We start from the raw sequence: 23,433 nt of genomic DNA on the forward strand, positions 1-23,433 counted from the left end.
AACTTAGCCAACCACTCGGTACGGCCCATGTTCCTGAGAATGGGTTGCATCCAGGGAGATCATTTTCAACACAGCATAGATGAAGGGGGCTTAGGGGGGTAAACCCACCAATGAGGTAATCGGGCCAGAAGTCGGGAAGTTCGAGACCAGGCTCGCGGGTACGGGTTCTGGCTGGGGAAATGATAAATAAAGCCCCGTGCCGTGGCAAATATTTCTGATGGCAAGGTGCCAATGGTGTGGATGCTAGCCTTCCGTAAATCTCTACTAGATAAGTGAAGGGCGCCGATCGTTGAGACAACCGAGAGAGAGTTTGCTGTAGCGTTCCTTTTCTCGCATCTGTCATCGTCGTGGACGTTGTTGCTTCTTGTGCCATAGAGATAGGTAAACGGCCTCTTACTTGGTATAGCTACAGCAAGAAAAAAAAAAGCTTAAACATATAAAGCTATCATTATTTGGCGCCCCATCCCACACAGCAAGATGAAGGTAAGTGGTTCCCCCGTGAGAAGATGGGAATCTTCTCACAATCGAACAAACTGAACGATAACACCCACCTAAAGTTACCTAGTTCCTTAGAAAGCAAAACACAAGCTAACATACTTACTCCTCTTCACCAAGGCCATATCAGCAGCCTTTACGCTCATGATCCTCCAAGTCGCGGCCGTCCTTTGCGCCCCTACCCCGGCGGAGAAAGGGCCGGCCTCGTGGCGGCTCGACTGCGGGTCCCCCGGTACTACGGCGCTGTGCTCGGCCAGCAACAGCGGGGCCCACTGCGACCCCGTGTCCGGCGAACTGACGATCATCCTCGCCGGGACGTGCGGAGCGTGCAAGTGCGTAAGCGCAGACCAGTGCTCGCGGGGGTGCGGACAAAAAGAGACGGAGTGAGTACCTAACCTAACCTAACATAAGGGTAGGGTCGGGTCGGGTCTTGTCACGGAAAACGTACACACTCGATAGGTATCTGGAAGGCATCCAGGTTGAACACTAGTGCTCATGATAAGTTCTACACGACGAATCGTTAAATCAAATTAAGGTGGAAGAGGTGACGTTTATGACTTGCAAATATATAAACTCAGATACTGGGTAGCGAAGGGGGACGAATGGATTAAAATTTAATTGCCTTCCTTGATGTGCCGTTGATGTTTTGTATAAGTTCTTCGTGTAAGTGTGTAAGTGTGTAAGTGTTAGCGGTGCCTGAGTGCCTGAAATGGCACTTGGCCCTGAGCTATTCGAGTACTACCCCGGGACCCACCCACTAAAATAAGAACATTTAGTGGGCTTTAGCTTTATCGATAAAACTCGATAGTATTGTAGCAGTGTAGGTACCTAATGTACCTAACAGATAGCGCCAGACATTAGCGCATCGAGTCCAAGAAAATCAACATTTCGCACTCCACCAAACCCAGAACTTATTTTGATCATCTACAACCTCCTCCATAACTTATAAGTAGTCGGAACTAGGTCTACTAGTAAATTACCTACTAGGTACCTGACCTACCTTATATCAATACGAATGGCCTCATACACATAAAACAACTCCCCCTTTTCAACAAAATTACACTCGACAATGCCACCATGTCGCTTCAACATACCAACATTTCGACGACCAGCAGCACTTCGACGGCACGCTCGCGATCGCTGCGCGTTCCCGCCAAACCGTCCTTGACCGCCCCTCAGCCTGTCCCTCAGCCTGTCCCTGCTGACACCTCGACTCAGATACCCAGCTCTACTTCCAACCCCGCCCTGTTCCTCACAAACCTTCGCTTGCTAGACCTCGATCAAGAGCCCGATTGGCCGGGGATAACCCTCGCGACTTTTTCCACTAAAGACGCCGCCGGCGGACAGAAGAAGCGGATTCAATCTGTCGAGTGGGCTCTCTACCAGCTATTCACTCTATGGGATTATAATGAGACTCAGAATGTAGGCTTACTATGTCCTAACTTATGTGAAATGCTTCTTCTAATTCTGTAGAAACTACGTCCCTTCTTCCCGCCTCTTGATCAAGTCCAATCTATCAACCTCCGAGCCGCTCTACTCCGTGCTCTCGAACAGGCTAAGAAAAATGGCGTCCTTGGTCGAGATGCCGTTTTGCGAAAGACAATGCTGGACGAATGTAAGGGCGAACGACTCGAAGAAGTTCTCGCCGTCTTTTCCTCGGCAGTCCTAAAGAAGCTGGTAGCCGAACGTGCGCTCAATTCAGGTCCGGAATACCGCCCTACTATATCAGAGAAACTTGCTCTCGAGAACTGGGGCTACTCGGGGGACCGTACGGAGCTAAATGCACTACTCCTAGCCTATAAAGCTTCATTAAGTTCTCTCTTAGCTAAGAAGAATACGGAACGAGCGAAGTACCGCGACTTCGAGCAACTACTAGCCTCGAAGGAACAAGCCCTCTCCCAGCGGAAAGAAAAGGCCAAGGCAGAATCTGAGCGAAGCGTAGCTGAAACGTCTGAGCGGACAAGAAAGGAGGTCAATAAGATCATCAAGACCAACTGGACTGGAAACGACCAGTGGATTGATAGTCTGCTATATAATGATACGAATCCTCGAAAGGGAGGACTCCTTGGTAGTCGCTTTGACGATGTTTGGGCTGGAGTTGAGCAGGGGAAAGTCTGTGACCTTGAAGACGAGAACACCGGCCTCTTGGAGCAATTAGACAGCCGGGTCCAGATGCAGAGATCAAGATTAGAAAAATGGGACAATTTCCGAAAGGAAATGTTCAGTAATATGCCACCGCCGCCTACCATTGAAACGAGGAGAACGACTAAGCCAAAGAATGTTGGCTTGCGCTTCACTGCCCATCAGGAGCTGAACATTGACAAGATACGCGTGAAAGACAAGTTACCCTTGAAAGGAGCCCCTGCACAATACCACACGATTGTCAGTAATATGAAAGCTGAACTCGGTACTACTGGAAAACATAAGATCCCAGACTTTTCTGGTCTATTAGGAGGTTCGAATAGGAGCTTGGGAGTCGGCGCTGCTTCATACGCTACGAAGCCAGAAGAACCAGCCGAAGCGATATCTGACATTAGCGAATGGGAAGACGAGCCGGAAGAAGCACCTCGAATTGAAAAGCCTCTTCAGGCCACCAGCAGGAATCGCTATCGTCTTGTTCCTCCCAAGGCTAGCACCGAAGCTCAAGGACGGACTCACGTACCAAAGGCGTCCTCACTCGATGTATCATTCAGCCGAAACAAAAAAGTCTTCCCAGACCTATCACCCAACTTTAGGCCGAAGCCGTCGGAACAACCATCTTTTTCTCCAGAACCGTCTCCGATAAAGGCTGTGCCTGAAACGCAAGAGTCACCAAAGTTAGATGGTATACCACAAATTATCACGTCGCATAGTATTGTCGCTTCTCCTGAGGTATCTCCCTCGCCATCCCCTTCTGATAAGATGATGGAATCGTTGTCTCCACCGCCAGCCTCTGTTTCTCCAACGCAGGCCATGGCCAACGAAATACTAAAGTCTATGTCAAATGCGTCCCCGTCGCCAGTCAAGAAACCGCGCCATACACTTTCGCTAGCTGAGAGGACTCGCCTATCCATGACACGAGCTCATCCTTTTGAAAAGGAGGATGAAGGATCCCCGCCGTCCCCAACCAAACCTACCCCGGCGCAGAGTAGCAGTGATAACAATACAAATCATCTACCCGAAAATGACGAGTATGAAGATTTAGTAGCACGTACTAGAAGGTCTATGGTTGGCTTTGAGGCCGCACGACAAAAGGCGCAACTAGAGAGGAGACGATCCGAAAGGAAGAGCAAGATGATACAGAGGAAAGGGGAGCAGTTCCCGAAGCTCGAAGAAGATAACGTGGACAATTCTATCGTCGAGGAGCTCATCGACAGGGGTCAAGAGGATTACGAGGCCGTGTTCAGGAGCAGACCGCGCGTGCAGACGAGCCCCTTGCCTAGCCCGTCGAAGATGTGGAATGCGGAGTAAATATGCAAATGAAAGAGACGAGGTATATGTTGTCAAACGATTTTGTCGGTTTTTCTTTTGGGTTTTTTTCATTAATACATACGGCTACCGTTAGGATTATGATACCAAATTGACATTCTCTTTTCAAGGGATGCTAAAAACGCATACAAATCCATAACTTATTCTATCAGACTTGGCATTTTCTATGCCGTAATAACTAATATAATCAATATTCCATCCATCTTCCAACCAACCAACCAACCAATCAATCAATCATAAAAAACCAAAGCCCTAGCCTCGATGCTCTCCCTCGCCTCCCGGTCCTCGTACTCGCGGTCCTCGAACGCGCTATGCGGCGCGCGCCGGGCCGGGACCCGCTCGTCCGAGTCGAAGCACTTGACGAGCAGGACCTCGTCGGGCCGCTGCGCGTGCTTGTAGTACCACCTGTGATGCGCCGGCATCCCCATCCCCGTCCCCGTCCCCGCGCGTCGCGGCGGCAGAATCGTCCACGTCTCGTCCCGGTCCCGGTCCGCCGGGTAGATTATCGACGCGCCGACTAGGTCGGCGTCCGGGATCGAGGAACCGTCCGCGACGCCGAAGGGGTCTTTGAGGACGGGGCGGATGGGGCGCCATATCTGGGAACAGTGATTTTGTTAGTGGAGGGAGTTGGAGGGGTTTGGGGGGTTTTTTTTCTTCTTTTTTTTTTAAAAAAAAAGGGAGGGAAAGGGGATAGATAGGGGAAAAGGGGGGAAAGTGGTTGGACATACGTTGATGATCTGATATCGCCGCTTGAGCAGCTCGTCCGCTTCGTCGGGGAACCAGCGCCGCAGCACGAACTCCGCCCCGGCGTACGACTGGTCTACGTGCGCTCGGAACAGCGGCCCGCGGGAGGACCGATTACCCTTTCCCAGCTTGTGCCAGTGCGACGGTCCGCAGCGCGTCTTGTGGTCGAAGAGGAAGATGCGTGACGCGCCGGTTCTTGAAACGTCGCGGAAAGTAGGTACGCATTAGCTTTGGTGTATTTCCATCATGTAATCCGTAGTTGGGGCAGGTAGATCAGGCAGGTAGGCTAAGAAAAGTGCTTACACTTCCTTGAGAAGCCGTATCGACTCCGGGTAGTACTCGGCCTTGACGTGCTCCTCGTCCTGGAAGTCTTGCAGGGTTTTGGTCGCGCTCTCGTGCCGCAGGAACTGGAATCCGTGGTTGTCAAGCGTGTACTGATCCTCCTCACCCGTCACGTCGTGGATAATGGTCTGCTGGGGGATGTGCGGACGCTCGTTTTTTACGGTGTTACTTTGGGGAGGCTGGTTAGTAGTAGTACTATCTATGCGCAATGGATGTGGTTTAGAAGTATGATGCCACCTACTCGGCGATCACGATAGGCATCGGTAGTGAACCGTCGCCTGGGTCTTTGTAGTAGTTAATGTTCGTAAGCACATCGCGACGTCTTGGTATTTGTGGAGGTTCCTTTGTGAGCCCATGAAGTGCTAGGGGAACTTGTGTCGTTGCGACGGCTGCAGCCATTAGTGTTTTTTTTTCTTTTGCCTTAGTCTTTATCTTTTCTGTGCATGTCAGGTAGGCAACTTCAAAATATCATCTCATCACTATTCGCAATATCTCAGGAACGACTCGCGATATTCGTCAACTACTATTTTAGCGAGCCTCAAATGTAAGCAATTAAAAATAGCTTTCTATTATGTTACGATCAATCCGCAGTGTGCGGGGTCGATACCCTCGTGATGTGATAGTGAATATTGCTATAATAGCCTAAAGCCCTGAGTTAGAAACCTGTCTTGGAAGTCTTGGATAATATAAGATCATTCGGAGTTGGACTCTAGCTCTTGTGGCCTAATTTGGTCAATTACAAGGGGCAAGAGAAGAGTTTTCTTTTTCTTTCAATTTTCAGAGGTGGTAGAGATATGATAACGTTGATAGTGTGGGCTTACAAGAAAAGGGGTTACGCAGTCGAAGCGTATTACTATATGCCTACCTAGGTACTTCTACTCGAATCCCGACTTTAGATATGTCACTTTATTATAACTCTAGCATATTACCTTGTCAATTCGTTCCAATATCCAATAACCTAGCTTATAAGTAGATTTGAGCAAATAGAACAGAAATACTTCATACTCAATTTGTGGCTATTTTAACCAGCCTAACGACATACATTCAACCCAATATGTAATGAGTGACAGTTCCTTGACTAGGTAGGGTTATGATACCTAATATACCTAAGGCTTTTAGCACATCTTCTTCCCGTACCAGTAGCTTATCACGCCGCTGACGGGGACGTGTACTAGCGATGCGGTGGGTACAAGTAATCACCCGGTTCTGCGCCTCCGGGGCGACCGCGAGTAACTTCATACGCCGGCTTGTACGCGTGATAAACAGACATCTTGGTGCGGTCTGCATAATGTTCGGCCTTTCCTACGGCGAGTGAAACCTTCAGCGAAGGTAAATCCACCAACACACCCCTCGAGGTTACGCGCCAGTGGAGGTTAGACTTCAGGAACGGCACCACGTCTGCGCGACCCATGCTTTTCAATACCGATGGCCCGCCGTCACTGTTCTCATGCTGTATTTGGTTCTTATATCGCGTGATGAGAGCGTTGGTTAATGCGACACATCCGGTGGATTTGATATGATTTGCCTGCTGCCTACGGCAATTACCGCATCCTACACCTGAATCGCCCACTAGTAAGTTATAAAACATGTCAGTAGTCATTTTGCTAGATCACGCAAGTTCTTTCCCTCATATTATATGAAGGGATGTTTACGCTTGTCTCCGGGTGCACTTACAGCTTGCTGGTTGGACCGAGAAATTGACTACTTGACCGACCTGAGCATGTCCGGTCTTGTACGGAGTCTCGTCAGGCACCTTGCCGACGAAGATATGGATTTCGAACGGATATCCGTCAAGTTCAAACCTGACAAGAATTAGCTGGTTGTGCAATGTCTCATAGTAGTTGGGCTTTAATACTTCTCATAAATCACGTTCACAACGTAGTCGTCAACAAACATGTCAGTGGGCGCTCCTCTAAGACTACTTAATCTCGCCAGTTTAAGACCGTCTGGTTCACCCGGGTTAGCAGTTAGCCTTGACTTCTGTGCAGCTGACCAGTCGCTGTTATAAGCCCAGTTAAGCTTTTTCCAGAGTGCATCCAGATGTTTCTGCTTGTCATATTTCCCTTCGGTCGTGTAGTGCCACTTCTCTAGACCTGGGTAAGTATAACCTAGAGCTGTCACCTCCCTAACATCGGAAGATGTCCAATACCCCCCTCCCTCCTTATGGAAAGGTCGAAGTGGATCATCGGGTTTATCTGGGTGCCCTTCTTTGATAGAGTACGTTCCATTGTCTTTGTCTCGAGGGTCCTCGCCATCAAACCAAGTGTCGTCATGCAGTATTTGCCAGATGGCGGTCATTCTATCCACGTTGCTATTCAACGTTAAAACTCGTACTATAAAACAGTGCATCTGTATGACTTACCAGTGGTGAATCCAGAAAATTGGATCAAACGCAGCGACAGGTACGTGAGCCATGTGTCCTCCTAAGCATATATTTTGGCTATCCGGCTGAGCGTTACCGCCACAGTTAATATGCATGAGGTCGTGGATGTTCTCACCCGAGCCGAATACATACTTCTTTTCTTTTTTGCCTTTCGGGCCGTAATCAAGCGCCCGTTCAGTTGCAAAGTCCTCAAACTTTGGAATCGTAAGGACGCGATAGAACCCCCCTCCTGAGACTTGCCGTCGTATTCCCTAGCCTTTGATATTATTTCTTGTTGCCGTCCTCTCTATAGTGGTAGTCTCTCATTTTCTTGGCAATTTCTTGGTTGTTCTGCTTTCCTAAGATCCAGTCTTGATTCACGCCCTTTCCCTCAGGGTGCCGACTTGTAGCCTTACATAGGTCAAACTAGATGATAAGGTTTAGCCACTATATGAAGAAATATTACGATATACTTACAGGGAAAATATTCTTATCAGGTGTTGTAACTGCAGAGACCCTTAAGTCCTGCTCTCCGTTTCTGAGACTCCAATCACCCATAGCGATATTCCCAGGCATCGTGAACTGATATAAAGCATTTTTGAAGGGTACAAGCCCCTCGCTTCCAGGCTGCCTGATTTCTACTGTTTTATTCAGGATAGCCAAGGGTACACTGTAGTCCCACCTATTCTGTTCGCCGTTGACGGGCTTCTTGAGCGCCCAATCCCAGTATGGCAGACGCCAAGTCCTTGCTGCTTCCTCGAGATCAGGTCGATCTTTCCCGGGATATCTGCTGATTTTTTCCTTCATAAACTCGAAGACAACTTGCTAGAAGTCTATTAGTAGAATCATAATAGGTGCACAGATAAGATCTCTTACCTCGAAAAGAAGCACGTAAGGCCGGTGCCAAGTAGTAAATAGAATGCTATTATGAGTGCAATAGCCTTCATTCTATTTCTCTGGCTTGGCCCCGGGTTCGTCCCAAGAAACATATGGCATTCCATGAATCCCTAATACTCAGCTTTCAATACACAGCATATAAGTTATACCCGTCCCAAAACTTACCAGCAATCTGGAACCAAGATAGCTTCTCCTGTGGGGACATCTGGGAAAATTTCCATAGAGCAGGGAAGAATAAGGCCCGTTGGTTAGCATGGATCGACTTGTCAGATGTGAACCAGTCATCCACCTCCATGCGGAGATGGACTTCACGAAGTGGTTCATGTTTTTCGGGGTTTAATCCATCTTGGATGCCGACTATTGGATAATAATCCGAGGGTGATGCCATTTTATTAGGCTGTGATTGAATTACTAAATCACTAAGCACGGTTATAATGATCTGATGCTACCTATCTCTATCATGTTCTGGTGTCCTTTGATTCTTTATATATCGTAGAATCTAATGTACTTGGCTCAACTACTAACTAAGGTATACGGGCTTAAAAGACAAAGTCCAAAATTTTCATGACGTCGTAGAAGAAGAGTTGTTTCGTCGGTTAGTCGTATAAACCCATATTAGAGTAATCGTCAGCAGTATCTCTACAGGCGTTCCTCTTGTAGTATAGACTTACTATCTCCCTTCCTAGCATTCCTATTAGTCAGTCCCCACGTGCATTTCAACTAAATGACATATATCATTCCAATTCCGTCAAGGTGGAGTTGAAAGTCAAAGTTAAGATAATTGGTTGCACAATCTAGGGGGTTCACGATGTGCTTTGAAGCACGAATCAATTTTCTTCAATTTTCTCCCTTATCAATAATCTACCTACCTAGGTGCATACTAAGGTACTATTTGTGCACTAATCCTAAAAGCTGCTGGACGTTTTCGTTATTACACTAGGGAGTTGTATGTGCAGATGTACGTATAAGCCTAGCATATTAGTTGTGACTGGCTCACTTTCGGAGTCAGTGAAGGACGATAAAGCAGAGTGTTGAACAAAAGTACAAGGTAATTAATTCACTTGGAATGTAAATATTTATACCATGTATCGGGATTTCCCAATTCGGACAAAGTCCGCAAATAGTTCAACACTTGCCTAAGGCACCCTCCTATTATGCGAAGCCAAAACTGGAGGACAACATGTTCGAAATTAAATTATCCCTGGGCATAATAAGATAGGATACACTCAACGTATTAGTTTCTGCCAATATTCAACATATATCAATTAGTTACTATCCAGTCAAATGTGATTCTGTAAGTTGAGTTTAGCACCATTATATCAGGAAGTGGTTGCGTATGAGACATACCTAATAACGGGCTGAGACACTGTGAATAAAGAGAGATATAGAAGCAGAACTATTTATATTTGCACTTCTAAGTATATTGCTACGAGGCCCTTTGTTCTATATTGTTGTCGTTTTATTATACAAGCCTTACCAGGCCAGTACCTAGCCCCTATTTCGACCCACTTCGTCAAGCTGTAGCTCAGAACTCTACCAAGTGGTTAGTAGAATTGACCACTTAAACTATCCATCCCTATGATATGATAATTAATTGAGGTATCATTAAATTGCTTTTTTTCTGTCGTACTACAGAAACTGGGCATCAGGCTTATAAAATATCCAATATATCGTAAACGTATTGAAAGGACAAACGCCTTACTTCATGACTTTGGTACCAGGTAAAAGTCTCTCTACTATGCCAAATTTGAACTCTACCTAATCTAAGCTTTGCAATTTTTAATATCACCCTAACTACCTAGTCTGCGGCTGTTTTTATGAATAATAGAACACTTATGTTAATCCACAAAGAAGTAGGCGTTGAAAAAAAGAGGTGATGTGTGCAAGGAGTTTCAAGCCATCTAAGCCATTTGACGCTCTTGAGATTGATTAGAACCATATATTGTCTTCATGATAACAGAATGGTTGAAATTATATCACAATACTGTCTACAGTGTTCTTATAAGCAAAGATAGAAACGCCAACCCCTTGAGTTGATATCATTCTGCCTTTTGGTAATGTAACGGGTTGACGGCTGTCTCCCGAACACTTATCTACCGGGTCTGATCTGAAGCCAAGGTGCTCCTTAACAGAGAAATTCATGGTCAGCAATCTAGTTAGTCTACCTTAGGTACCTAGGTAGCTTGAATTTACAGCTTTGGAAACCTAAATAATCATAGTCAAGCTTTGCAAATGAATCTCCACCATAGAACTATACACGCTTCACTGCTCAAGTTCAAGTCGTTCGAAACAATTGGGCAGATTTGTCCCCACCGCCACGGTTTCGTATTATTCTTGTCACTTACATTAGTATCGAGTAGTATTCTAAGTATCCCAACGACAGAGTGACCTAAAACTGTCTAATCCTAAAATAAACCATGGTAGTTCTTACAGAACCGACTTTTCTCCCACTCCTGCCATTGTTGTCAGGCAATGCTCATACGTAGGCCCGTCATTTGTTGACTGTTTCCTCGACTACTGCCTGCTGATACCAGTACCGGATTTCACTGCTCTCCATCCAGAAAGGTAGGAACACCCCCTATCTCATACCCCACGCGTGATTGGCCCTCAGAACTTATCAGACCTCTATTACTTTCATGCGCCTTATTTGATGAAGGCAATCTCGTAGCCTACCCTAGTGACATCCTCATATCCCCTCCTGCCCTCTCCTGTTTGTTATCTCCACATACAGTGTGGGAGATACTTTAGTTTGTACCTGTGCCCTAGGTGCTCTTGATCAAAATCTTCCTCGGGGTGAATTGAAATCAGATTTTTCTCCTGCTGACGCGAAACCTTTAGAGCCCTAACTGTTGGAGAGAATGCCGACGCTATCGTCAAAGCTGGTACTTCCAGCTGAAATTCCCGTGTCAGTGCTTGGGGTTCCGATTTCTGATTGGCTACCAACACATCTGTTCAGTCTTAATTAAACATTCTCCCAGACGTGTTCTGCATAAGTGGCCAGCTCTGGAATGCTGATAATATAATCCCCCTCTCGTGGGCCTGGGGCTCGTAGAAAGAGAAGCCGAAACGAGAGTACCAATTCACCGCTAGTGACATGGTATGACACCGGGTTAGTGGCTGTATCCTTGGTGATACTAATTCTCTGCCGTAGTACTGGTTGGAGAATAGGAGGAACGGTGGCTGCTCGTCTCGTAGTTGTATATCTCCGGTAGATGCCGATATGGAGTGCTTCGTGTAGGTCGGTAGGGATTGTAATGATTAGGATCCCTTTGCTAGCATCGTACCGGCGGAGGCGAAAAGGGCGGTTTTCACGGCGATATAGGTCTTCGAAATCGGCAAGAGAGACTTCTACTAATTTATTAATAAATAAATCTTCAAAATTAAAGGAAGAAAAAATATACCTTATACGACGAGAAAGTCTCCTTAGACCTTTTTTACAGCCTCAAAGAAATCTTGAATGGTTGTAAATCGAATTGTCGGCGTATCATCTCTTTGGGTAGTGGCTAAAGTTGAGGCTGATAAGGCTGGGGATTCTGACGCCATTGTAAGAAGAGGCGTGGCGAGAGGGTAGTGCCCGGTTTTAGAAGAGTACTTCGTATGTACTGTAACCAGTAGGCGATGGGATACGGCAGAATGTCCACTTGAAAATTATGATAATACGATCCAGGTCGTTCCAGGTCGCAGGTCAACCCAATGTCATCCCTGCCCATCAGCCCAACCTCTAACCTAATTGGGTAACGATTTGGGCGGCCAAGACTTGAACATTGGGGTGAGCTTTGAGGCTCTTAATTATTGGAAATGCGCTGTAATACTTGCTAAACACGCTGAAATTACAGCACGTAAAAATCACTAAATTTTAATATTTTATTTAATTAATTAGCTTTTATGAAAAGTTATGAAATATATGAATATTATGTTAACTAGGGTAAGCTTAGCCCAAAGTGCGCTAAAAGTTTTTCTTTACCATTTTAAGTTAGAGGTTGGGCTGATGGGCAGGGATGACATTGGGTTGACCTGTAGACTCGGTGGTTCGAAGCAAAGTTCCAGGTAAGGACATCCTATTTGCGTCCCACTCTATCAACAAGAATCCAAAGATTCAATAACTTGAGACGTAATTGCCAGAAATATTTAGTACCAAGTTCTAACATTTCCGCAATACACAGGTACTCATTTACGGCAAACTTGCCGATTCAAACGGTCATAATGATATGAAGCCGAACACCTTGGTCTTGTGTCCATACTGTTCAGTGGCAAGCATAACACGCACCGTCTAGTTTAGCTTCGCTTGATGTGTTAATTAGGGAGATACGATACGAAATCGCGAATCGATCCTATTATTATAGGAAAGAAGTTGCGCATGGTTATTAATAAATGTGTTCCCATGATTCTATGATTCTATTACATCGTGAATTTCCGAGTCCTAATAAATCATTTGAGCAAATCTCATTCTGGCTAGACCCTATTCTTAAGGTAAGTATCTAATATTAGGTAGGGAATCTAGTAGATTGAGGCAATCGTTGTCAGTTATGAGATAATTCGACATCGTACAAGAGACCGAACCGACTCGATCTTATCGGAATTATAGTTATATCGAGAAGCTAACAACGAATCCTTCGAGCTACAAATCTCATATAAGAGGCAATAAGATGCGAGCTGACCAGTATATAATATTGTTACAATAAGAGGTAGGTATCTAATTTTTTATTCCCCCCAATCTCTCAAGTCCTCAGGAAAGCCCACACTCAGCTAGTTCAATAAGAAGACAAAGAAAAAGGCAAAAAAAGAATAATGGGGTTGATAGGGGTAAACCGCCAGCCGGCCAGTCGTGCCAAGGCTCTCGTTACCACATTACTGCTAACTCTCTCCATACCCGGCACCATCGAGGCGGTATCACTCCCGCCCCCCACCGGTCCTTACCAGGTTGGAGTCCGCAAATACGCCATCGATTACTACAATGATCACGATCCCGTGGCGCCGAACAACATCAGCACGGCGTTCTTGGCGACCATCTTCTACCCCACGCTCCAGAAGCCCGAAGGTGCTCCGAAGCCGTATTTAAACCCCGAGACGGCGGCCTTCTTCGAACAAAACTGGCATTACTCAAACGGGACCCTTTCGTCCATCACTTCGACCGTGCAAGAAGACGCGCCTTTCCTGGAACCGGAAAGCGCGGCCGACGGGCTCCCAACCATTCTATTCGGTCCGGGAGGCGGTGGTCCCCCCGTCGAAGGAAACACCATCTTACTCTCCGAACTCGCGTCACATGGCTACGCCATAATCGGCATAGACCACCCGTTTGAGCAGCCCTTCATCCGATATCCGAACGGGTGACGGGGATCGACCTAGACAGCATCGATATCGATCTCTCGGATATCTACAACATGCGGCCAGAAGTCAACTCCGTGTTCCTAAACGGCCATCTCCCCGAGTTCGTGCGAAATCTGAAATTGCCACTGAGCACTACCAAGCTCGGTGCCTTCGGGTACTCTCTCGGCGGCGCAGCGGCCCTCGGCTCGCTCCAAACCCACGACCAGATCGTCTCCGGACTGAATCTTGACGGCACCCTTATTGGGATCCTAGCGCTAAACAGCAGCGCCGCCGACGAGCGGAAGCCGGCGTTCCTAATAGGCCACGAAGGCCACGGGGATGTTGGAACGGGCGATACTACTTGGGTGACGTTCCCGGGGCGGCAGACGGGCTGGCACCGGAAGATCAATATCAACGCGACGACGCACCATGACTTCTTCGATGATACTTTCTGGAAGACACTCGAGGTCGGTTCTGACCCCCACGCGGGCCTAATCGATGGTCTCGAGCAAGTTAAGGTTCTGAACGCTTATGTCAAGGCTTTCTTTGACTTCACCTTGCTGGGCAAAGAATTCTCCTCTCTTAGACGGCCCCTCGCCCGAGTTTCCGGGAGTTGTTTTCTCTACCTAGTGTGACAGGTCCTCGATAGACCGCGGTTAAGAAACTGAATGAGGAGGCAGCAACTTCTAATCTAACTCACGAGCAGTTATGATTAGACTCCATTACGTTCCAACCGCGAAGAGACAATGGCATGGTGTCCCTGATCAGAAATATAAATATAAATCCCTCGGTTTCAACAACATAAGTATCAACTAATATCCATAGCATCCTCACTAGGTACCACCTACTCCTGGTGTCCACCTTCGTTAGATCTCCCTCACTAATAAGAGACATTGTGAGTGAGACTTGACCAACGCCATTCGTATCGTTATTCGCGAATATTGGCAAAAAATAAAATTGGCATTGCAAAAGATAAAGATGCATCAGCCGCGAATCGAACGCGGGGCCCATCGATGGCAACGATGGATTTTACCACTAAACCACTGATGCTGTGCTCCTTGATGGATGCTTGTTGATGCAAAAACGAACTGTAAAATTTTGCTATATTTTCCATTGCAAGCTTGCTCCACCGAATGCTTCGCCCAATTGGCTGCATCATCTACCTTATTTCACACTAATTGCCGGGGGGCTAACTAACAGTAGTGTATACCTGTTAGTCGGATTAGCACCGGTGTGATTTTCGGGTGTTCAGGACCCATCCGGGATATCTGATAACTGTTAGCGGCAGCGATGCACAATTTTCAACAGATCTTCAGTGAAAGGTATAAGCTCTAATATTTATTGCTATATACACGATTAACCCTTCGTGAGGTGTATTGACGGTTCGCTGCGAATTTATTTACTCGTAATAAGTTATAATACGCCCTCCGCTCAAAATAGGGGTAACAAGTAAGATCAGGCATTCATTCACGTTCTGGTAAGTACCTAGGTAAACTGGACCTATGAGGCTACCACAGTCCTGGGGATAAATAAGCAGATAATGCATTGAATGTGTTAGAGGGTGTAATATTTGAGGTCAAAGTGAGCATAATATGGGCTGAATCTCGCCTAACAATTATTATACGTAAGACTACTAAAAGATTTAAGGAATTTTGGCTCGATAAGTTTGCCAATAATCACGAACGGGATATGAGTGCCTTTATTACTTTTTAAAGTCTCCATAGGAGCTTCTTGGAATTGTTAAAGCTGTGTTTCCATCCCGTCGCCGGGGCTATTATCTCCCATCGATCTAATAAGGGCTTGACGACACTATCAATATTACCAGCCGTACCAGCGCGTACATCGAACGCCAAGTATGTCAAATCAGTTAATGAATTTCCCACCACATCCGCCGCACAACTCGGCCGATATTTCATCCATGATGATGTCTCTAAGTTGAGGGGCCATAACGACGAGATCCTCCCGCTTGAGACACTTGGAGCCGCATACGCCGCAGGTACGCGACATGCCGGGTGCTAAAATTGGCAATCCAGTAGTCGCGCAGGTAGCTATACGCCCATTAGTATTTTCTCGAACGCGTAGCTCCTATTCTGGTACTTTGGGCACCTAATTAGCTGGCGCTTACCGAAGATATGTTTATTACCGCAACGCGACATCTTGCCCATCGGTTCGAGGGGCAGGCCACAGAATGAGCAAGTCTGACTACGGCCGATAATTGCGAAATGATCTTTCAGCGCGGCCTGTTCTTCATTATCCTCTGCCGTTGAGCCTAGGAGTCCCGTTACCGGAGGGCCTCCTCCATACATCCATTCGAACACCTTTGCTTCGGTGCTGAGTTTCTTCATAGCTAGAGCCGTATCTTTCTGCTTGTTCTGGTCTGCATTGCAGTCGTGACGGCCGAAAAGGACGCGGCACTTTACTCCCGCGTATGTATCTCGCCCATACCAGACAGTACTATGGTGACTGGTGAACACAGCGGTAATTCCCCCGCCTGGACTAGCCGTCATTCCCCAGATACGGACTCGGTTAATATGGACTTGATCTTCAGTATCTAAGCCAGCAAAATTTTCTTCGGGGTCGTAATCAGATCCCTCCGCTGAATCGGCATCAATTTCCTCTTCATCAGCTGAACCGTCCTCGGACCCGGCACTGCCAGTATCGGCCATTGGCTTGTATGCCATGGCCCGCGGAAGCTGATGCTCAATCGTCTGGTTGATTTCTGTGGCCCATCGAGGCCCAACAATTCCATCTTCCAGATTTGTAGGGAGCGGAAGGTTAGTCTGGAACCAGCCGTCGTTCTCGTGAGTGGCCGACAGTCGGACGAGTGAGTACGAGGGCATGCCTGTCGTCCGGGAGAGAGAAGGAGGATGGATTATGAGTCCTGTTACTTATAAGCTGGGATCCTAAACTAGCAGGGGGAAGGGTCTATGAACCTGTGATCGGATTTTGTGTTAATACGGAGTTTTCTTGATCTGGATATGTGGTCTTGCACTCGTCCGTAGTGTGCTTGATAACCCGGCTAGACGGCTGGCAGTCAAACTGTATCTGAAAAGCTTTCGCTTGTGAGGGCGTAGCAATAATACCGCGACAGACCTTCAAATCTCCAACAGTCCATATCTAATACCAAGTAAATACGATGATTGCGATGGAAGCAATATGTTATCAATTACTCACCAGGTCTTCCCACACCACAAATGCATCCGTAGATAAATAATGGCAAACCCCGTTAGAGTCAACTTTACCAACCTCCACCTTCGGACACGTCATATGCTCGTAGGGTAGGTGAATGGTAACTTGCCTGAATCCAACATAATTTTTGGCTACATACGATATTATGCTAGTTTTTGACCTGCCCCTTTTCATCCACGGCCCCCAGCTTAGTGCATATGACGAGCCCGAGGGCGAATAATCTGGATCGGTAGGCTGCAATATATGTCAGTCTGAAGTAGAATCTTAAGGAAAGGGGTTGATCACATACGTCGACTTTGGGATGAGGCCCTTCAGCTACGAATCTTGCGACTTCTTCAACTCTCCATTGACCGCAATCACCCGGGGTTGCGCTGGAGTTGTGTTTGGACTGAACTGAGATGATGACAACTTCTTCATCATCGTTCGCATATGCCAGTAACGCCCCATGGCTGCCCGTGTCCTTTGCCCAAGCGAAAGAAGTGATATACTCTTTAGTATAGTCTACTTCATGCCCTTTGGCAAGTGGTAAAAGCATGCCTGCCCCTACGCCCCAGGCGGCTACCCATGGACTCAAGGCTCTAGCGTTGCGGCCACGGAGCTTGAAGGCATTCATACCGTCTGATGCACCTTCGCAGTAGATAGTAATAGAACCAGAGCCGGTAAGAATAGCGAGGACCGAACGATTCATCCTGCCAAGGCCACTAGGTGACCATTCTAAGGCGACGAGGTGGTTCATGGAACTGCCTTGGCTCGCCACAGTGCCCGAACCACCACCCCCAGGGGTGTACTCAAAGTCTGGAACTTTCTGTTTGACGAGGTCAAATATAGGACGGTTCAACTCTGGACTTCTATGCTCGACAGTTGGAAATCTAAGTGTAGTTTCATTATACTGTCGAACCACTCCGGCGCTCCCGCCATTAGCGGTTTTTGGAATGGAGAATTCCGGGACAAAGACGAAGACACAATCATCGCATCCAATGGCCAATTCTGCGTCGGGGGACCACACGATATTATGTGTACTTGAAGGAGCGGCCGTAAGACTGAACGATTCCAATGGAAGGATATTTTGAGGTGGTTTATCAGAAGCCATCTCGGAGAGATGGACGTCTTGTTTTGTAATTCTCAAGTCATACTAATAATTAATCATCGACAGATAGTTTGAGGATGAGAGAAAGTATACGATAACGGGGAAGGCTCCGATTGTTGTTTGTTGTGAGAAGTAGATGCGAAATGTACCTAATTTATGATGTAGAAGAAGAAAATAAAAAGAAATCAAAGTTTATCTCAGTGTAAGTACCTAAACAAATACAAAATTACCCAAAATAACTGCACGCAACGATGCTATTTCTTTTAACCCATGACAATTCTATCTCCCCATCACTTTTTAAACTTGTCCACTCAATACTACCTGACTACCACACTTCTATTCATTGCTATACTTTTAGAATATTTAACCTTGTTGTCGCTATGGCAGATCAGGTACATCGGCTCATCTAACTGTCCATAATCTTTTTTCTTTTCTTTTTTTTCTACTTCATTATTAATAACGTGATACACGGATTTATAACATCACTTAATTCTTCGGGGTCTCTAAGTATGATCCCAAAGCCCATAGAGCAGCACAACTAGCTAATGCTGTCGCGCCTATAAGCTTCTTCCCATACCAATTATCATCCGTTAGGGGTTTAGCTGTTTGCAGCCTCTTCGACGGTCGGGACTTGGGTTTGTTTGAAATCGTAGCATTGTTCTCGCCTGCTTTCTTCGCTTCTGCTTCTTCCTCGTCCGCAAGAACTCTTAGTCTTGCAATAGTTTTGCTGAGAGCTAGCATTTCGTCATCCACTGTGGTATTCCTAGCTCCGTCCACTTCAACATTCTGAATGTTGCCAAAGAAATCGGTTAGTAATCGGCTTCGGGCGGCTTCTGCGCCTCCTTGAAACAGATCGTATCGGACGCCTGCGTTGGAGTGTATCTTCTCGTAGTTATAACTGTCGAAGAGGTCGCCGATCGTTTTCTTGCTACTTAAGTCCTTGACTTCGGATTCCAAGAACTCGAGGTTATAATATGTATATCGGTCAATTACAGCAACCCCGACGTCGTTATCGGCGTGGTGCGAGTATGACGACTGATCGAGTTCGGAAGATCCGGTAGCGATAATATTAGGAGAGTATAGCTTGCTGTACATAGTGTTTGCTTGACACGTGTCGATCATAAATAGGATCTCGTGGTACCTGTCCCAATACTTATGTTAGTCAGGATGTCTCGTCGAAACAAAATGTAGAAAGAGCCTCAAACACCTTCTCTTTTCCCACATCTGTTCAAACGCATCTGCCAAGTCAAAAGCACCGATCTCTTCAGCATCTTGAAACTTGAGGAACTCGTTTCCTCCATGTCCTGTCATATAGACGAAGATGTTGCTCCGGTCGTCAGTCAGCAGTCGCTTACTTCTGGGCATCTCGTCCCCAACGCGATCCGTCAATAAGCGAATAAAATTCTCGACGGTGACCTCGTATCCTCGGTAATCGACTTCGATATTGTCCCCGTATAGGTCGACAGCGCGGTCTGCGTTACTATACACGGTCCCGGGGAAGGCATTGCGAGGGTTGCAAGCCATGTCGTCGGGTAGCATAAGAATGATTTGCGAATCGGGGATGCCCAAGCGCTTGACAGTTCGGTACATGGATAATACATTGGCGAGGTGGCGATAGTTGAACCAGAACCTCGACGTGCCAACAAGGACGGCCCAGTTACTTGTATGTTCGGCTGACACGATCGGGGGCGCAAACAGCGACGCTGCGAGAAGCGCAGGGAGGCTTAACACGGTGGACAACTTCATGATGGATAACTATTATCATCAGATATCATCAGATGTACGAAGTTTCCGTTTAGCGTCTCGTCGTCGGTAGGATAATGGTAGAATAAGAATGTTCTTTCGGAATTCTAAGACGATATCAATGTCATGTCGTTTATGTTATTATCGTCAACGTCTTGGAAGAAATCTTAGAAGAAACGTCTTAAAGATAGAGAAGAATATTGAATTGAATTTGGAAACCGATTTGTCATCTCAGCCGAAGGGCAAAGGAGTCAGTCAATTAAAGCCAAGGGGTCCCGACTTCTGTCTCTACCGTGATACCTAAATCTATGGTCGGCATGTGTTATCTCCGATTGACAAAAGGCACATACCTAGGTACCTACAAGGAGGTATAAGGTTAGGTACTGCTTACAGGTCCGGTGTACCTAAGATACAGGTACCTAAGGTACAATACCTATTGTACTTCCAGCGTTGTAGCGTCATCGGCCCGGGCAACCTAGTAGCTGCAGGGACTAAAGTGCCCTTACCCAATAGCTCTAGGCCGATTCTACCACATGCCTCTTAAGCGCGCTGGCGTTAAAAGGGCTAACTGCTTCAATGCCCCAGATTCGTCCACTGACCTACCGGTAACCTACCATCGACCGACCACTCGCTTCCCAATACCTGCAACTCGAGTCCATTTATGTACACAATACCAAACTTATAAGCGGGTTGCAGGGTTTCGTACCCTGGCGATTATTCTACTTTTACGTCATGCGCCATCTATTTGAGATGTTGCTCGCACCGCAAAGTAGGTACCTAGAGGTAGGTACCTAACCTTAAATTCATCAATCTTAAACTTCTGTCATTAATTTTCCCTCATGACGATCTTTGCCAACCTAACACTTTACTCCGCATCGTTCACGTATTACTTAAGTTTATTTAGTTCTGTTAAAAAGTTTATACAAACTCTTAAGACATTGCACTGCATTGCATTGCCTTGCAGTGAAAATGTTTCATTGCAAACTTCGCAACTCGTCTACGACACTTTGACCGAGGCCGAGACCTAGACCCCTAGACCCGCGTCACCTTTTGGAGAGCTACATCTATAAGATACCAGAGACTTGCGCAATACCCAGTATAAAATCATATGTACAGGAGCCCAAGGTAGCTGCTAATTAACTCACCTAGTTGTTGCACTCACTACCTTTTCCAAAATATTTTGGAGGCCAAGTAATAGGCCTATTCAGAAAAAAAGCAAAAAGGAATACCAAAAATAGGGAATTTTGCTTATACTTACCTAGATATCTACCTAAATCTTCCACTTCTCCACCAACTTGATATCTTGATATCTTCCACTTAGCAATCTCGAATAAACAACGAAAAAAAGAAGAAAAAAAAAGACTCGGTCTCTACTTTACTAGCAAGACTCAGCCGAGCCTAACCGATAGCAGCTATGGGCCACCCTCCAGCTTACATATTCATAGTTAGGTTTGTTTCTCGGCAGAATATTATCCATTTTTAAGCTCGGAACGTGAAGCTAACCACGGAAATCTAAATTTAGGCATGGTAAACGTCTCGACGCCGCCGATAAACAATGGCACTTGTCCTCTCCGACCCCTTATGACCCGCCTCTGACATACGGTGGATGGCTACAGTCTAAGACCGTCGGAGCGAGGATAGCACATATTTTACAAGAGAGGGAAGCAGAGGATGAAGCTACCGTTGCTAGTAACGAGTCAAACAACAGCCTTACCAAGCCCAAGAAGCGTCGGTACAAGGTTGTAATACACAGTTCGCCCTTCCTTCGATGCGTCCAAACATCCATTGCCATAGCCGCCGGCCTCGCCTCTACTCCCGCTTTGCCTACTCCCATAGAAAGGTCTCCCTCCCCACGAAGTACGCATGTGTCACCCCTGAGTTCGCCGGCCATACGACCCAATACGTCTACACCCCCGCTTGCGAAATCATCCCATAGCCCCTCAAAAGCTAGATTGGTGGAGAGGTCTGTTTTGCGACTCGATGCTTTCCTTGGAGAATGGCTATCACCTGACTACTTCGAGCATATTACGCCACCACCAAGATCAAGCCTTATGCTAGCAACAGCAAAAGCTGAGATATTGCGCCAGGAGAATCACAATGACTACGCTCAGTTCCATACTCGCCATGTTCCAAGTACCTCCTCTCAATTATGGAATGCTGCTCCTAGTCGTGGGAGTCCCTTGGCTACCTCAGTCACCCCCGAATCCGACACCAACCCAGGTCTCGATAGCCTGTCCTCCTTGAAAAGTCATCTACCAAGATATAGAAGCGAGTCGGTTGGGCAAATCGACCCAAGAACAGCACATAAGGTATCCTTGCCCAACCCTACGTTGAATCAAGGATATGTCGGCCCGGTTCCTTCTTATGCTCTTTCGACTTCAGAACCCATACCAAGGGGTTATGTGACACATGCTCGCGATGCTTGCGTCGATTTTGACTACCAGTGGGACTCTAGTAGAGATGATATAGGTTGGGGAGACGGAGGCATTCTACCTGAAGAATGGGCCGAGATGCACCAGAGATTTAGGAAAGGGCTGAAGCGATTAGTCGAATGGTATAGCACAACGAAAAATCCTGCTGAGATGGTGACAAAATCCTCGAGTCCGGCATCCCCCAAGTTTCCACCAAATAAGAGTGATAATAGCAGTCGATCTATTGACGATGAAGTTGAAGTAGAAAGCGTTGTTGTCCTTGTTTCTCACGGCGCCGGTTGCAATGCCCTTATAGGTGCTATCACACAGCAACCAGTCCTTATCGATGTTGGGATGTCGTCGATTACGATGGCGGAGCGGAAGCCAGAATTTGATAGCGCCCTTGCTACTACAAGCATTTACGGAGGGCAAGCTTCTTCACTTGAGAAGCCTCTATCAGCCAAGCAACCTTCATTATCGGATATGTTCGAGTTGAGATTGTTTGCTAACACAGAACATCTTTCTACAATTACTCCAGCCGGACTTAGCCGTTCTCTTTCTGCTGCGAGCCGGAACGGTCGAGGTCGAAACAGCAATGGGTTTACTTCAGTACTAAAAGAGGTTGCATTTGGCAACTCGTTATATGGAAACCAGGCATCTTTAAGTCGTAGCAATTCGATAAACGCCTCGCTAGGCAGCATGCGAAGAGGCTCGCCAGTGCCGACATCATCATCGCCCAAGATGGCGGCTGCTGTGGGCGTAACTATTAGTAATGGTACCTCCAGTGCCTCATCTACTCAAGCCGATCGCTCTAGCTCACCGGGACTATGGACACCGCCCACCCCGGACAATGCTCTTCCAGAGGAGCAGACGGAAACTTCACCCATAACCAAAAATGGCCACCAAAGCGAAGCAACAAAGCATAATGGGGAGACGTCTACGGAAATACAAGAGGGTTATTCCCAACCTAATGGCACCGGATCTTTTGTCGCGAAGAAGACTATTTCAAAGACGAGATCGGAATCGTCTCATGGCGAAGGACATGACCAATTCGACGAGAATCCTGCCCCGCGGCTATGGGGCGGCGCGAGTAACGGCCTATGGGGCACTCCTCAGCCTCCCGGAGAGGCTGAAAGAATTAGAGATTTTACTTCGACGAAGCGGCGGTGGACTGTCAATGAGCGATAAAATCCAATTATAGCAGCGACCATAAGGGGATAAAATCGTTATCCTACTCCACTCAAATAATAACTTGCTTCGTTACATGCTACTTTCGCTATCGGACGATATCTAGGCCGATGCGGCTGCCGACATCATCAACGGCGTATTTCTAGATGTTTTCCTGTTTTTGGAGTTCCTTGGCTAAGGGGATATGGAATAGTCCCCAT

At 46.8% G+C, this 23,433-nt stretch overlaps 9 protein-coding genes and 1 non-coding gene across 10 annotated transcripts; 5 read left to right on the plus strand and 5 right to left on the minus strand.

Moving 5' to 3' along the window:
- Nucleotides 1–107: 107 nt before the first annotated feature.
- F4812DRAFT_417988 (uncharacterized protein) lies at nucleotides 108–1,128 on the plus strand. Its single transcript, XM_047933217.1, has 3 exons — nucleotides 108–381; nucleotides 443–483; nucleotides 616–1,128. Exons 2-3 carry the CDS (start codon nucleotides 478–480, stop codon nucleotides 880–882), a joined length of 273 nt encoding a protein of 90 aa, XP_047792841.1. The 5' UTR covers nucleotides 108–381; nucleotides 443–477; the 3' UTR covers nucleotides 883–1,128.
- A 246-nt stretch (nucleotides 1,129–1,374) lies between these two features.
- F4812DRAFT_268914 (HAUS augmin-like complex subunit 6 N-terminus-domain-containing protein) lies at nucleotides 1,375–4,301 on the plus strand. Its single transcript, XM_047930880.1, has 2 exons — nucleotides 1,375–1,917; nucleotides 1,969–4,301. The coding sequence occupies exons 1-2, from the start codon at nucleotides 1,573–1,575 to the stop codon at nucleotides 3,943–3,945; spliced, it is 2,322 nt and encodes a 773-aa protein (XP_047792842.1). The 5' UTR covers nucleotides 1,375–1,572; the 3' UTR covers nucleotides 3,946–4,301.
- F4812DRAFT_268902 (uncharacterized protein) lies at nucleotides 4,070–6,041 on the minus strand. The gene is made up of 4 exons (XM_047930879.1): nucleotides 5,291–6,041; nucleotides 5,011–5,217; nucleotides 4,692–4,902; nucleotides 4,070–4,559 (listed from the first exon to the last, which is right to left on the minus strand). Exons 1-4 carry the CDS (start codon nucleotides 5,446–5,448, stop codon nucleotides 4,194–4,196), a joined length of 942 nt encoding a protein of 313 aa, XP_047792843.1. The 5' UTR covers nucleotides 5,449–6,041; the 3' UTR covers nucleotides 4,070–4,193.
- Nucleotides 6,042–6,220: 179 nt separating this feature from the next.
- On the minus strand, nucleotides 6,221–8,696 carry F4812DRAFT_469124 (common central domain of tyrosinase-domain-containing protein; the record flags this gene model as incomplete). The annotated part of the gene is made up of 6 exons (XM_047938847.1): nucleotides 6,221–6,618; nucleotides 6,724–6,851; nucleotides 6,905–7,360; nucleotides 7,412–7,626; nucleotides 7,889–8,232; nucleotides 8,474–8,696. The coding sequence occupies 6 exons, from the start codon at nucleotides 8,694–8,696 to the stop codon at nucleotides 6,221–6,223; spliced, it is 1,764 nt and encodes a 587-aa protein (XP_047792844.1).
- Nucleotides 8,697–13,096: 4,400 nt separating this feature from the next.
- F4812DRAFT_456540 (uncharacterized protein) lies at nucleotides 13,097–13,639 on the plus strand (the record flags this gene model as incomplete). The annotated part of the gene is made up of 1 exon (XM_047937004.1): nucleotides 13,097–13,639. The coding sequence occupies one exon, from the start codon at nucleotides 13,097–13,099 to the stop codon at nucleotides 13,637–13,639; it is 543 nt and encodes a 180-aa protein (XP_047792845.1).
- Nucleotides 13,640–13,689: 50 nt separating this feature from the next.
- On the plus strand, nucleotides 13,690–14,250 carry F4812DRAFT_456541 (uncharacterized protein; the record flags this gene model as incomplete). Its single annotated transcript, XM_047937005.1, has 1 exon — nucleotides 13,690–14,250. One exon carries the CDS (start codon nucleotides 13,690–13,692, stop codon nucleotides 14,248–14,250), a length of 561 nt encoding a protein of 186 aa, XP_047792846.1.
- Nucleotides 14,251–14,594: 344 nt separating this feature from the next.
- F4812DRAFT_t49 lies at nucleotides 14,595–14,665 on the minus strand. Its single transcript has one exon. It is a non-coding gene; the product is annotated as a tRNA-Gly (tRNA).
- Nucleotides 14,666–15,403: 738 nt separating this feature from the next.
- Nucleotides 15,404–18,018, minus strand: F4812DRAFT_269014 (uncharacterized protein). Its single transcript, XM_047930881.1, has 5 exons — nucleotides 17,094–18,018; nucleotides 16,790–17,038; nucleotides 16,549–16,732; nucleotides 15,741–16,496; nucleotides 15,404–15,663 (listed from the first exon to the last, which is right to left on the minus strand). Exons 1-5 carry the CDS (start codon nucleotides 17,892–17,894, stop codon nucleotides 15,479–15,481), a joined length of 2,175 nt encoding a protein of 724 aa, XP_047792847.1. The 5' UTR covers nucleotides 17,895–18,018; the 3' UTR covers nucleotides 15,404–15,478.
- A 33-nt stretch (nucleotides 18,019–18,051) lies between these two features.
- Nucleotides 18,052–20,135, minus strand: F4812DRAFT_418002 (peptidase C13 family-domain-containing protein). Its single transcript, XM_047933218.1, has 3 exons — nucleotides 19,985–20,135; nucleotides 19,099–19,934; nucleotides 18,052–19,032 (listed from the first exon to the last, which is right to left on the minus strand). Exons 2-3 carry the CDS (start codon nucleotides 19,635–19,637, stop codon nucleotides 18,378–18,380), a joined length of 1,194 nt encoding a protein of 397 aa, XP_047792848.1. The 5' UTR covers nucleotides 19,638–19,934; nucleotides 19,985–20,135; the 3' UTR covers nucleotides 18,052–18,377.
- Nucleotides 20,136–20,882: 747 nt separating this feature from the next.
- On the plus strand, nucleotides 20,883–23,411 carry F4812DRAFT_269058 (uncharacterized protein). The gene is made up of 2 exons (XM_047930882.1): nucleotides 20,883–21,083; nucleotides 21,157–23,411. The coding sequence occupies exons 1-2, from the start codon at nucleotides 21,049–21,051 to the stop codon at nucleotides 23,231–23,233; spliced, it is 2,112 nt and encodes a 703-aa protein (XP_047792849.1). The 5' UTR covers nucleotides 20,883–21,048; the 3' UTR covers nucleotides 23,234–23,411.
- The last annotated feature ends 22 nt before the right edge of the window (nucleotides 23,412–23,433 follow it).

Source organism: Daldinia caldariorum, assembly GCF_022478825.1.
Source record: "Daldinia caldariorum strain CBS 122874 unplaced genomic scaffold F4812scaffold_3, whole genome shotgun sequence".
Taxonomy (NCBI): Eukaryota; Fungi; Ascomycota; class Sordariomycetes; order Xylariales; family Hypoxylaceae; genus Daldinia; species Daldinia caldariorum.